Source organism: Equus przewalskii, chromosome 3 (genome assembly GCF_037783145.1).
Source record: "Equus przewalskii isolate Varuska chromosome 3, EquPr2, whole genome shotgun sequence".
Classification (NCBI taxonomy): Eukaryota; Metazoa; Chordata; class Mammalia; order Perissodactyla; family Equidae; genus Equus; species Equus przewalskii.
Genome location: NC_091833.1, coordinates 118,981,661 through 118,994,661, shown reverse-complemented (window position 1 = coordinate 118,994,661; position 13,001 = coordinate 118,981,661). Strand labels below are relative to the sequence as shown.

Sequence of the window (13,001 nt, the reverse complement as noted above, 5' to 3'; positions counted from 1 at the left end):
GGTGAGACACATCCCTGCTCAGAAGACTCAAGGAGGCCAGGAGTGAAAGCTGGGCTCAGGGGAAACAGTAAAATCAGGAAAAGAGCTGTGCGTGCAGCACACAACTAGTCACAGGCATGTGCTAAATTATTTACAAAGCAGATATGAGGTACTTCGGGAAAAACAGGGTTCAGGAAATGGTGTCAGCTTCCTCTTAATCCCTGTGCAGACCTGCCCTGCCTCCCTCCGACCACATCAGCACAAGACGTCAGGGAGACAGCCAGCCCAGGGCCTGAATGCAGCATGAGCTGCCAGCAACCAGAAGCACAGGAGCGCCTGCACAAGGACACAGCAGAGCCGGGAGGTGCAGGAAGAGCTCCAGGCCCTCCCCACACGGGTCTTTGGTTGGGAACCATCAGGCTGATAACGCGTCAAGATGGCAATTAAAGCCTATCCACTTATTTACGAGTGCTCCCGCAATGCCACTAAAATGGCAATGAAACTCGATTTAGGGGAAAGTGGTCAGTGGTACAAACTAGGAAATGCACCTTGAAGGCCCACGGCCTCACGGAGTGGAGGAGAGTGCAGAGGAGCCAGGCAGGGGAAGCACCTCCAGGACCCACTCCTGGGCCTTCTGGGGAGAGGCCAAGCAGGGCATTGGGATGGTGGGGCCCTGGAAGTGACCATCCCAAGGCCAGGCAGTGTGCCCATGGACAACCAGCTCGACCTCTGACCCTGGCATACGCCTGGAACCTGCGAACCTCTGTGCCCCGAGTGTAACAGAAGTAGACACGGTGTCCCCGGGCTGCGGTGGGACCCTGTAACACAAGAGGGAGCAGTGTTCCACAGAGTGGAGCCCAGTGTGGTGCTTGGCGTACCATACGTACAGCTTACGTAACAGTACCATTACTGTTACGTAAAGATATGCTCCACATACACAGATGCACCCAAAACAAGACGATTAGCTCCGTGGACCAGGAATGGAAGCAACCGGAAATGGAGTCACCCACCTACCAGGATCTACAGCCTTCAGTGAGGGGGAATAAAATCATCCTACGTGGACAGAGACCCTGCATGGGACAGAAGAGGCGCGGGACATCATTCTACTCGGGACACAGCCTCCGAATGGAATAGGAGGGTACTGGGACAGAATGGCCAAGACGTCCCGTCTAACAGACGACATCATGGACAGACAATGAGATCTCCAGGAAGCCAAGCAGGACAACTACAAGACAACCACTGTCACACGAACCATAGCTACACTGTGGAAAATCAAAGATAAATAAGGGAGGGATATTATCAAAGCACTAAAAATTAGCACTAATTTTCAATAAGGAATTCTAAACCCAGTGAAAATAAGCTTCAAAGTGAAACAACAAAAGAAGCCCTTTTCAGACAAAAAAACCCTGAGAGAATGTGTCACCAAGAGGCCTACACAGAGGAACTAACAGGAATTCCGTCCAGGTAGGACAGTGCCCTGGCTGGCAGCCTGGAGTGGGAGAAGTGACGAGCACGGCAGGGCATGTGGGATGGTGAGGGACTGTGAGCCACACGCGGCTGCAATGAGCAGTGACGGCGCTGGAGGCAAGGTGAGGAGGGGCGTGTGGAGGCGGGCACAGTCAGACAACCCGACCTGAAGCCCAGGTATAGGTGGCTGTCTCAGGGTCGCAGGGACGAAGGTGTTCATTCTCCCAGTGCTGCTTACGCTCCCATTGTGAAAAACTCACCAAGCTCACGCTTTCAGTACTATACTTCAGTAGAAGTTAGCAAAAATGCTAACAAAAATCCCCAACTATTTCTAAATCCATCCACCTCCATGTGGGTTACAGGAGCAACTGAGTAAAAATTTAAGTTATTTTGAACTGTAAGATAATGAAAATATAACACAGCCAAACAGACAGAATGCAGGCAAGGATGAACACAGAGGAGAACTTACATCCCTATAATGTAAACATTAGAAAGGATAAAGAGAATTAACAAATAGAGAACGAGTGTAAAATAAAGATAAACAGAGCCAAAAATTAACTCTGAAAATACTAAAAAATTGATAAACTCTTGGCAAGACTGCTCAAGAAAAAAGAGAGAAGGCACAATAACCACTATTAAAATAAAAAAGGGCGGCCAGCCCCGTGGCTGAGTGGTTAAAGTTCTGCGTGCTCTGCTGTGGTGACCCAGGTTTGTGGGTTCAGATCCTGGGTCTGGACATACTCCACTCATCAGCCATGCTGTGGAGGAGTCCCACATATGAAGTAGTGGAAGAGTGGCACAAATGTTAGCTCAGGGACAATCTTCTTCAAGCAAAAAAAAAGAGAGGAAGATTGGCAACGGATGTTAGCTTAGGGCAAATCTTCCTCACCAAAAAAAAGAAAGAAAGAAAAAGGGACATCATTACAGATCTTATAGACATTGAAACTATGAGAGGACCACAAACACGTTCAAGGAGATTTGAAAATTCCAACAAAGAGCACAAATTCCTAGAAAAATACAACTTAACTCAAGGAGAATTAGGAATTCTGAGTCATCTCATATCTGATAAATTAAATCTGTAGTTAAATATCTCCTAGGCTCAGATAGCGTTACTTGTGAATTCCAACCCCAATCTTACAATCTTCCAGAGAATAAAAAAATAAAAAGAATTTCCACCTTCTTCTGTGAAGCCAGCACAACCCTGATTCAATAAAACTTGAAAAGGGCATTATAAAAAGGAAAATTACAGGCCAGTTTGCACACGAACACAGGTGCAAAAAAATCCTAATTCCTCTATACCTGCAAGCTACACTGCATCACAGCCAAGCTGTATTCATTCCTGAAAGCTAATGTAGGTTTAAAATTCTAAAAACAAATGCAATTCACCACTTTAACAAAATAAAGTAGAAAAATCAAATGATAATCTTAATAGTTACAGAAAAAACATTTGATAAAATTCAACACTGTTCATGATAAAAACCTTTGCAAAAAGCCCAGGGGGCACATAAGCCTCCACGGTGAAATGCTGGAAGCTGGACCCTGGAGTCAGGAGGTGGCGAGGGTGCCTGCAGGTGCCACCATCCCCACTCCACAACGGAGTGGAAGTCCTCACCAGTGACGTATGGGAAACAAGGGCATAAGGACAGGAAGGAGGAATAAAACAGAAATAAACATTCAGAGGCAACACGACAGCGTACAGAGTCTAGGAAACCTACAGATAAGCCAACAGACTCATCCAGTAAACGCAGCAAGGTCATTAGATACAAGTTAATAAACAAAACTGCATCTTTACACACCAGCAATAAGCACTTGAGACAAATTAAAGAAATGACGACAGCAGCAGCATCCCAAATGATCAACACCTGAGAATAATGCTAACAGTGACGTACAAAACCTCTATACAGAAAATTATAGTCATTTTGAGAGAAATCAGAGCATATCTCAACAAATGGAGACCAGTGCTATGTTCATGGACTGGAAGAGTCAGTATTACATACATGTCTACATTATTGATACCTACATTATAGATTAAGTGCAAATCCAATAAAAATCCCCACAGGACTGTGTGTGTGTAGAAACTGACAGGTTGATTGCAAAACTTACATGAAATGCAAAGACTAATGCAGGCTAATTGGTGTAACAGACAGCTCCCCAGTCTCAGTGGCTTAAGGGGGGCATTTGTTTCCTGCCCGTACAACAGCTGAAGACCATGCTTGGTAGATGGCCTTCCATGTGGGGCCCAGCCTCCATCAGCAGCTGTGCTCTGCTCAGTCCTCAGCATCCAGCTAGTGGTGGGGGTGGGGGGTGAGGGTCTCCAGAGGTTGTTTTGGGGGCCAGGCCTAGAGTGGCATTTCTCAGGGGAGGCAGGTGGGGAGAAGGAGTCTAGCTGGGTGCCCAGGAAGAAAGGGAGCAGGGCTAACTAAGGACAGTCCCTCAGCCAGGTCAGTCTGCCGTTCTGGTTGCTGGTGTCTACTTCTCTTTCCCTACACAGAAAAGTACTCCCCCAACCCTGCGGAACATTGCCAAATGCCTCTGTCACTGTGTCCACACCCAGCCCAGGGGCTTGGGTGGTACGTGTGGTACCTTCCTTCAAGTCCCGATCTAGTCTGCAACCTATAAACTAGGCCAATCCCCACTGTGACCAACGTCTGACTGGGGGACTGGGTCACCACAACTGAATCAACACCCCCAATGGCAAGGGGAAGGTGAGAACCCTGCAGGTGAGTGTCCTGGGGCTCCTATCCTAGGGCCGTCTTGATTAGATTGGTCTCTGCAGTCCAGGGGAACCCATTTCCAGCCCCTGGTTCTGCCCACTGGGGGTTCTTCCTCATCTATGGCTCCCCAAGGCCCCGAGTGAAGGAGGTGTGAGGTAGTGTGCCCCGATTGCTCAAGACTCTCTCCAGGTCTCATTTCCTACCACTTGGAGTCCAGAAGCAATCGGCTTCTCCAGTGCTGGGGGTCCTTCACCTCCTTATGGAAGCCATTCCTCTCCATCTCTGCCGGAGAACCAGAAAGTTCTAGCCCCAGTGCGCACCCCTTTCCTGCCCGCATATCCTGCTCTGTGCCTTTGCCAAAGGCTTGTCCTAGAGGCTCGGCTGTCTCCCAGGTGCCCGCAGGCTCCCCAGGTTCTGTCTTTCCTGCTTCCTTGCCACTCACCACCTGACAGATAAGGCAGTGTGCTATTTTGTGTGTGATGGTAACGGCCCATTTTAACAGCAAATAAGTCAACTGACACACATATGTCAGTGGTACCTATGCTGAGGAGTAGAAGGAAAAGGTGCCAGGCAGGGAGAAAGTCCCAGAGGTGAGCTTGGCCTGTTAAGATGTGCTCTATTTTAACGAAAGAAAACCCGACCAGATAGAAACATCAGGGGCACTGCATTTTGCAAGGATAAGCACTACTTTGTGAAGCTTATTTCACATGTGTGCACACACACGGATGCATGCACACGCAAACGCACACACACGGAGTATCAACGGTCAAAGAAGCCACCGTCACACACAGCCGTTGGCAAAGACCTGAAGGCAGTGGGGGGAGACAGAACATTCCAGGGCTGGGAACTGAGGTGGAAGCAGCCCAGCTCCAGGAGCAGCGGAAGGTCAGAGTGGCTGGCCTCGGGACTGGGTGGCCACCAGAAGCCAGGTTACAGAGCTATGGGCACGTGGAGACTCGGGTCTTACTCCTGGAAAGCTGAGACGCACGTTTCAGCAGGCCCCTCCAGCTGCAGGGTGAGAACAGACTCGAGGAAGCAGAAGCAGGGAGGACAGCCCTTAGCAGTCGAAGCAGCAGGTGCCTGTGTGGGGGCGGAGCAACCAGAGAGGAAGAGGTGGATCCTGAAGACGTGGCTGGAAAAAGAGCCCACGGAATCTTCTGATGGTTCAGAGCACGGGTGTGAGAGAAAGAGAAGTCACGAAGGACTGTCACCTTTTAAGCGACTTCCCTCTCACACACACTCAGACAGAGAACAAAAGAAGGCACACCCGCAGAACTTCAACACCTACCATGGATTAAGCCACAACAAAAATCCTGATAATTAAAAAAAGAAACCAAATAGCCATGGTCACTGGTCACAATGCCATAAAACTAAAACTGTGCCACAAACATGATAGTGGAGATACAATCCAACCACTTGGAAATTAGAGAATATTCTTCCAAACAATTCCTGAGTTAAAAAAGAAGTAAAAAGAGAAATTAGAGATGATTCAGAAAGGATAAGAAAAGGGCTGGCCCCGTGGCCGAGTGGTTGGGTTCATGCACTCTGCTTCGGCGGCCTGGGGTTTTGCTGGTTCAGATCCTGGGCGCGGACATTGCTTATTGGGCCATGCTGAGGCAGTGTTCCACACAGCACAACCAGAAGGTCCTACAACTAGAATATATAACTATGTACTGGGGGGCTTTGGGGAGAGGAAGGAAAAAAAAAATACTGCTAACAGATGTTAGCTCAGGTGCCAATCTTTAAAAAAGAAAAGAGAGAAAGGATAAGAAAAGCAACACTGGAAATGATGTGGACTGGCAGTGAACAGCAAGAAACGATGGTCTTAAATAAATTCAATAGAAAATGAGAAAGAAAATAATGAACTAAACATCAACCTGAGAAGGCAGAGAGAGGCTCAGGGTGCCTCCTTCCTCAACCGCAAGTCTCAGCAACTGTGCAAGAAGCAGAAACAGTCACTGGGGCTGCGAGTGCAAATTGCACATATCTGGGGGAAATAAGGCACTTTCTATTAAAAATGTAAATGTTTAAATATTTTCCCTTGCTTTTCCATTCCTACAGAAATATTCTTAAAAGTATGCAGAGATATTGGTAAAAAAAAAAAAAAAAAAAAAAAAAGCTGCACTCTAAGAGTGTCTGAAATAGTGAAAAACTGAAAAAAACCAAAGGTTTTCCGACGGGAAAATAGTGAAGTCCTATGTGGTCCTTTTCAAGGAGTGTGAGTGTGCCCAAAATATAAAGTCGACTGAGAAAACCCCATTTTTGTAAAAAAAATCACAGTAACACACAGAGAGCAGGAACGACAGGCCTGGCTGTGTCACCTTCGGGAAACAGGACCTGGGGGACTTCCGCCTTCTCCACTATTTTTCTGTACTGTTTGCATCCTGTGTAACTTTGTACAATAAGTGTAACCAGAAAAAAACAATTGCTACAGATGAAAACATTACTCAAATACACAGCTGGGAGCCTAAGTGTAAAGAGAAGAACTATTTGTAACTAAGTTTAAACCAAACAGGCTAAACTGTGGTATTTTACACAGAGAAGGAAAGACACTGTCTAAACCTCCTGTAACAGTAATCCACTTCAAACTCGCTTTCTGAAAAAACCTCTTAATTAGATGCGACCCCTATGAAAAACCAAACTTGATCACCTTCTTAAGGAGCTTATATTGCACTCATCTAGTCACAACCCATCTCCATTTCCAGGAACAGAGCACAGCAAACTATGAACAGAGCACAGCAAAGTATGAACAGGGCCAATCTATGGTTAGGAAAGAAAGTTGTAGGAGATATTCAAAACCAAATTCTAATTGTCCTTCGATTACTCAGAAATCTTGTAAGATGGAGTTAACCTAGCAAAATGAATGAAAACCTTAGACACTACAAATGACTAAAACTTCAATCTCAAATTTAAAAGGAAACACTGTGATTAACATTTAGATACTACAGATTTCAACTCACGTGTTTTGAAAGTAACACTGTACGACAAGGAACTTTACAAATCACGCATTCGTCCTTTTTACCTACAAAAGGAAAGAAAATTTTATTAGATTACAGTGAGCAGTGCTTTTAAGCACATATAAATGCAGGCTTTAACTTACAACACTTCTTCAAAACATGTACAGGATTAGAGCACTTACATGTTTTCATGTCCAGACAGTGGATGAGACTGTGAGTATGGATACAGTTGGAAAGATTTGTACAATTAACAATCCTTTTTTTTCCTGCTTTGCAAATATTCCCCAAAATCATGACCACAAAGATCAACAACACTTAAACTTAAATCCATCCCAGATATTTCTCACAATTAGATTTTACAGTAATATCTTAGTTTAAAATTGTTAACTATTCAAAATGAAAACAGCTCCTCCTACCCCACCTAACAGATGAAGTGAGCTGTGTGCTGCCTTGGCCTCAGTCCTGCAACACCATGGACAGTCACGCATCCACGCACCGGATAAGCTTTTTCTAAGTGTGTCTTGAGCTCCCTGGAAGGCAGTGCGAGGACCTAAGAATGAAAGGGTACTATGTCCTGCCTGCTAGCATCCAGCTAACTCACCCGCCCTTTTCTGGGGTCTCTGCCCCAGACCCCAGTGACCTTAGCACCCATTTCACTATCTTCCTCTCCGTGAAATTCTACTGATCACCCTGGAGACCTGCACCCCTGTGGGGCTGGCCACTAACGTCAGCCTCGCCTGCCCTCCACACTGGCACCTTCTCCCACAACCACAGCCTGGACCATCAGAGCACCCAGTGTCAGAAAACTCAGAGCTCCTACCTCCTCGTCCACCTTCCTTGCTTCCAGCTCTCCTGTGCGAGCAGCAGAGCCTCTCACCCTGGCTCTGCCACGTCCTCACACCCTCTGACCTTCATTTCTTCACTAACCAGCCTGGAGCCCAGCGCCGACCCGTCAACATGGCAGTCTCCTCATCCCTTGTCCTTCCAGGCAGCATACCCAGCCCAAACCTGGGGCGTTCTTTCTCCCTCTTCTGGTCCAATGCAGCCGAGAACAGGAAAAAGTCACCTGAGAAGTGGATTCACAGATTTGTGGATGCCAACACTGCTGAAGCTGCAACACTCATGGGCAACCCTCCACTTTTCTTGGGTGTTTCCCCCCAATGGGGGGATGCCTATGGGGGATGTTCAAATAAGTCCCCTCATGTTACCTACTGGGAGAAAAGAAGGCCCCAGTCATGACCTACCTCAATTCCCCTGCCTCTCCTCCTCTTGCCTGGCACAGAACAACACAATTCACTGCCTCCTTCCTCTCCGTCTCGGGAGACATCCTCTATGGGCTAAGCCGAACCCTGCATCTGTGTGTTCACCTCACCTCCTACCCACAGCACACAGGATGGGGTCCTTGTGTGGAACAAGTGGGTCCCCTTTCCTCTTTTCCCACAAACACATGCAAGTTGCCCCCTCCTGGAAACATCCACCCTCAGCATTGTGTTCCTGCCCTCCATGTTGCTACTGCAACTCTGGAGCAAGGACATTCCCCTTGTGCACCACCACAGCCAGAAACTGTGGAGTCAAAGATTAACAGACTGGACTCCTAAAAATCCAAAAGTTCTGTTGGGGCCGGGGTAAGTAAGAGACACGACAAAGAGAGAAAGTCGTTTGCAGTTGATAGGCAAACCAATATTTGTACTTAATATGTGAACAGTGCTTACAAACCAATTAAAAATAAATGCTCAAATAAAAGGGCGTGAGAGAACTGGAATGAGCAACAGCAAAAGCGCAGATCACCAATAACGGACAAAGTGAGATCCAGACCACCAAGGAGAGATGCAAAAGGGAGAGGGAGCTTGTCAGCCAGCACTGGGGACGCAGAGTAGCCACCCCTTCGGGGGGCAGTTTGGTCGTATGTGCTGGTTTTAACACACACACCCCCAGCCTAGCAATTCCACCCCTAAGAATATACCCAAACGGCAAAAATCAAGTAAGTGAACAAGTGCTAAAGTGGTTTTTAACAGCAAAATATTAGAAAATATAAGTGTCTTTTAGTAGGGAGTCAGTTAAATAAATTCTGGTAAAGCAACTAGAAGATATTGTACACAGCCTTAAAAATGATGATACAGACTTATTTTAATATGCAAAAAGGTCCATGTCCTGTTAATAAAAGCAGGTTACAAAATGGTATACATTTTGTTTTAAAAGCCCGTAACTATAGGAAAAAGTGTGAAAGGATATGTAGCAAAGCTTACGGAGGACTCATCTCTAGTAACAGGTCACTGGGCAGCTAGGGAGCCACGGTCAGTGCTTGCCCAGAGCCCCATCCCTTTTCACTGTTTGCTGTGTGTTCCTGCGTCTGTGGCTTCTGGAGGAATGACCTTGGACTCCTGGAACCTGCTTCCACCTCAGGCTTCAAGAGCAAGAGCACCTGGGAACCACCCCTGGCCCCGGCCCTGAGCCAGTCCACAACGGGCACCCGGGGCTGGCTCCAAAGCCAGGGCACGTGAGCCTCTGCCTCGCCCCTCCCAACACTGAGCGCATGCCCCACACCACCGTCCTGCAACACTGCCCAAAGGCAGCCACATCGCTAAACCCAGTGCGTGCTTCCAAAGCCCAATTCTTTGACTTCCCCCAGTCGCCTAGTTCAACACCTCCACTTTCTTTTCCCCCTCACACCTTCTTTAAGAAGTGCTCTTCCCAAGGCGATACCACGTTCTAGCTTCCTCTGCCTTTGACCCTCTCCTCGTTCTAGTATTTCTAATTATTATCTACATGCTAATGGCTCCCCAAATGTGTTCCTGGCTGTCTTGACTCCCAGACCCATATACACATCTGCCTCCTCAGTGTCTCCCCCGGGACGGCTCTCACCAGCACCTCAGTGTCCGAACACGAGCTCCTGAGCCTTGCACTCAAACCTGCTGTCTCCTCTCCAGTGCTCTGTATGGCTGTGAAAACCGAACTGCTGACCCTCTCCAGCTCCATAGGTCAGAAACTGAGCTGCCTTCCTGGACTCAAGTCTGCTGAATCCACCTAACTTCCCCAAACCCACCACTCCTCTCCAGCCCCACAGCGCCATCCCGACCCGTCACCTCTCACCTGCTCGACTGCACAGCCTCTTCCACAGTTCCCATCTTCCGCCAGATGAGGCTTCGTCCAGCCACCACTTTTCTTTCTAAACACACACCTGGGACTCTGCCACTCCAGTCCTAAGTATACCCAACTGAAACGTGTCCCTGTGCTCACCCCAAGACGCCAACAAGAGAGCTCCCAGCAGCACCAACAGTAATAAAAACCAGAAACCACCCAAGCGGCCATCAACTGCAGAACCGGCCAATAAATCAGCGTATACCATATATTGTCACACCCTGAGGCAGTGAAGGTGGACGCAGGCAACTGCCTAAAACACACAGATGAAGGTCACAACGTAACGCGAAGTAACAGGAGGCAGACACGGGGAGGGAGAGCGGGCACGGCTGTGCGAGCCGTCTCCCGAAGTCCACACCGTGTAAGGTGACGATCACGGCTGGAGGTCAGGACAGCGGCCTTCCTTGAGGGGCTGCGAGGGCACGCCGACATTCTGTCTCAATCTGCGAGCTCGGTTCACAGGGGAACTTACTTTGTAAAAGTTCATGGTGTCTTGCATTTATGCTTTTGTCCCGTGTAAGCTGTACACTTTGACAAAAAAGTTTCACAGAAAGAAGCACACCCCTGTGGTCATGTCCCCGCCCTGCTGGCTTCCCGCCGCCCACGGGGACAGGACCGCCTCCACCGGCCCCAGCCCCCCGCAGTCGCCCCGCCTCCTGCCGCCCTGAGCCTGCGGCGCGTGGGCCTCGCCCCGGGCCCGTGCACCCCCCGCTTCCGGGTCAGGCTTCGCGCAGCTTCGCTGGTCCCGGGCCCGCACGCGTCTGTCACAGCGTCCCGGCGACAAGGCCTTCCGAGGACAGGCCCGCCGCGCTCCAGGGCCGGGCGGGAGGACGGCGCCTCGGCCGTCAGCGCAGTCCCGCAGGGCCCGGCCCGCCCCTGTCCGCTGGGAGGCACGGCGCCCACGCCCCGGCCTCGCCGCTGGGGCCTCGCCTCCACCGGAGCAGCGTCCCCGAAGGCCCGGCCCCCAGGAGGCCCCCTTCCCAGGCCGCACCCCGCCCTGACCTTTGCCCAGGCAGCCCTCGCAGTACACGTGGCCGCAGTTGGTCAGGCTGAAGCACGCCGTCTGGCGGGGGGGCTGGAAGCAGCGGTTACAGAACACCCAGCTGGCCATGCTGGCCAGCGTCCACGCCGCCAGGCCCCCGCCAGGCCCGCCCGACGGCGGCGACTCCGCGCCTGCGCACTCGGGGGGGGGGGGCGGTCGGGTCTGCGCCTGCGCGAACTCCAGGGCGCAGTCCCACGCCTGCGCACCAGAGCGTGGCGCCGCTCCCGCCAAAACCCGCGCGGTGGAAGGTACCAACTCAGGAAGGGAGGGGGGCTTGAGTTAGGTTTTCCTCCCTGTGGGTTGTTTAGCTGGACGTCGGGAGGAGGAACAGGCACAGGAGGACCTGGCCTCCCTCCATCATGCAGTCCCCGTGATTCTCCTGTGAGCGGAGTGCTGTAGTCCAGGCGCCCGCGAGCTGCCCCCGTGGGTGCTTCGGGACCACGGCGCAGGCGCAGAGGCTGCTGTGTCGCCAGGCTTCTCCCGGCTGCGCGCTGAGGGCCGGGCGGGCATGTGCAGTGCCTGAGGCGAGTGGCCGCAGAGAGACCGGATGTGCGGCGGTGGGCCGAGCGGACTGCACCAGGGTGGGCCAGGTGGCCCTCCCATCGGAGGTGGAGGTGGTGGGAGCAGACCAGGGGCAAGGGGCAGATGGAGGGAGAATCCTGGGGACGGGGTGGATGGAGAGAGGAGACACGGGGACGGGTGGATGGAGGGAGGAGATGGGGGAGGGGGGGACGGGGCGCATGGAGGGGGGAGACGGGGGGACGGGCCCCCAATGCCTTGCATAAGAGATGGGAGGGGAGGTTACTAGGGACCCAGGCAGCTAGAGTGGGAGACAGGGGTGACTAGAGAGACCAGAGGCTCTGGAAGCGGGCACCAAGGGGCCTGGGCAGAGTGAGGTGGAGTTTGGGAAGCTCTGGGGGTGGGGGGACTAGGAGCACCAGGTAGACCAGGATGGGGGCACCAGGTGGACTGAGAGACCAGGAGGACTGAGTGTCCAGGGAGCGATCTGCCTGGGGCCTCGGGCCCACTGGTGGACCACATGCTAGAGGTGGGCCAGGCCAGAGGCCGCTGCTTGCCTCTAACGTGCTTGCGTGAAAGGCCTTGATCTAGAGGACATTATTTCCCTTTTAAAAAGTAATAGATGGGGGAGCGGGGGAAGGGATTCTTTGTACTGTTTTTGCAACTTCCAGTGAGCTTATAATTACTTCAAAATTAAATTAAAAGAAAATAGATGGAAGTTGCTTTTCGGAGAGTTACGCTCCTTGTGTGGTTCCCCATCCATGGCTTGGAAGAGCAGAGTTTCCGTCTGCATCCGGGGGCGGGTCAGACAGTCTCCAAGGCCTAGTGGGGACCAAGTGAGAAAACTTGGTTCAGAGAAGCTTCTGGGCCATTTACTTTGTGAAGAAAAGTTGCCATCTTTCGGGGAAATAGGAGAAAGAGATTCGGCATGCCTCTTTCTGAGCGGAAGGATGCACTCTCTCTGTCCGCTACTGTGGCTCTGGACCTCATGTGGCCTTTGAGCCCTGGAAGTGTGGCTGGTCCAAACTGAGATGTGCTTTGAGTGTAGAATACACCTGGACTTCCAAGACTTCATATCAAAAAAGGAATGTAAATAATTTTATACAGATTGTGTGGTTAAAATGTTAATATTTTTGATGTATTGGGTTAAATATGTGTCACTAAGGTTAAAAACCTTTTTAGTGT

At 50.5% G+C, this 13,001-nt stretch overlaps 1 protein-coding gene across 5 annotated transcripts in view; it reads right to left on the bottom strand.

Moving 5' to 3' along the window:
* The window catches only part of RNF212 (ring finger protein 212), a 41,908-nt gene extending 30,476 nt beyond the window's left edge, over positions 1 to 11,432 (bottom strand). For 3 of the 5 annotated variants that reach the window (XM_070613494.1, XM_070613493.1, XM_070613497.1), the window contains exons 1-2: positions 11,258 to 11,432; positions 7,121 to 7,182 (exon numbers count right to left, since the gene is read on the bottom strand). In XM_070613494.1, the coding sequence (XP_070469595.1) occupies positions 7,121 to 7,182; positions 11,258 to 11,366 (171 nt within the window). In that variant the 5' untranslated portion in view covers positions 11,367 to 11,432. Of the gene's footprint in view, positions 1 to 7,120; positions 7,183 to 7,538; positions 7,725 to 7,937; positions 8,184 to 10,207; positions 10,791 to 11,257 lie in introns of those variants that run through there. The other 2 variants (XM_070613495.1, XM_070613496.1) reach the window with 2 other exon arrangements.
* Between the last annotated feature and the right edge of the window lie 1,569 nt (positions 11,433 to 13,001).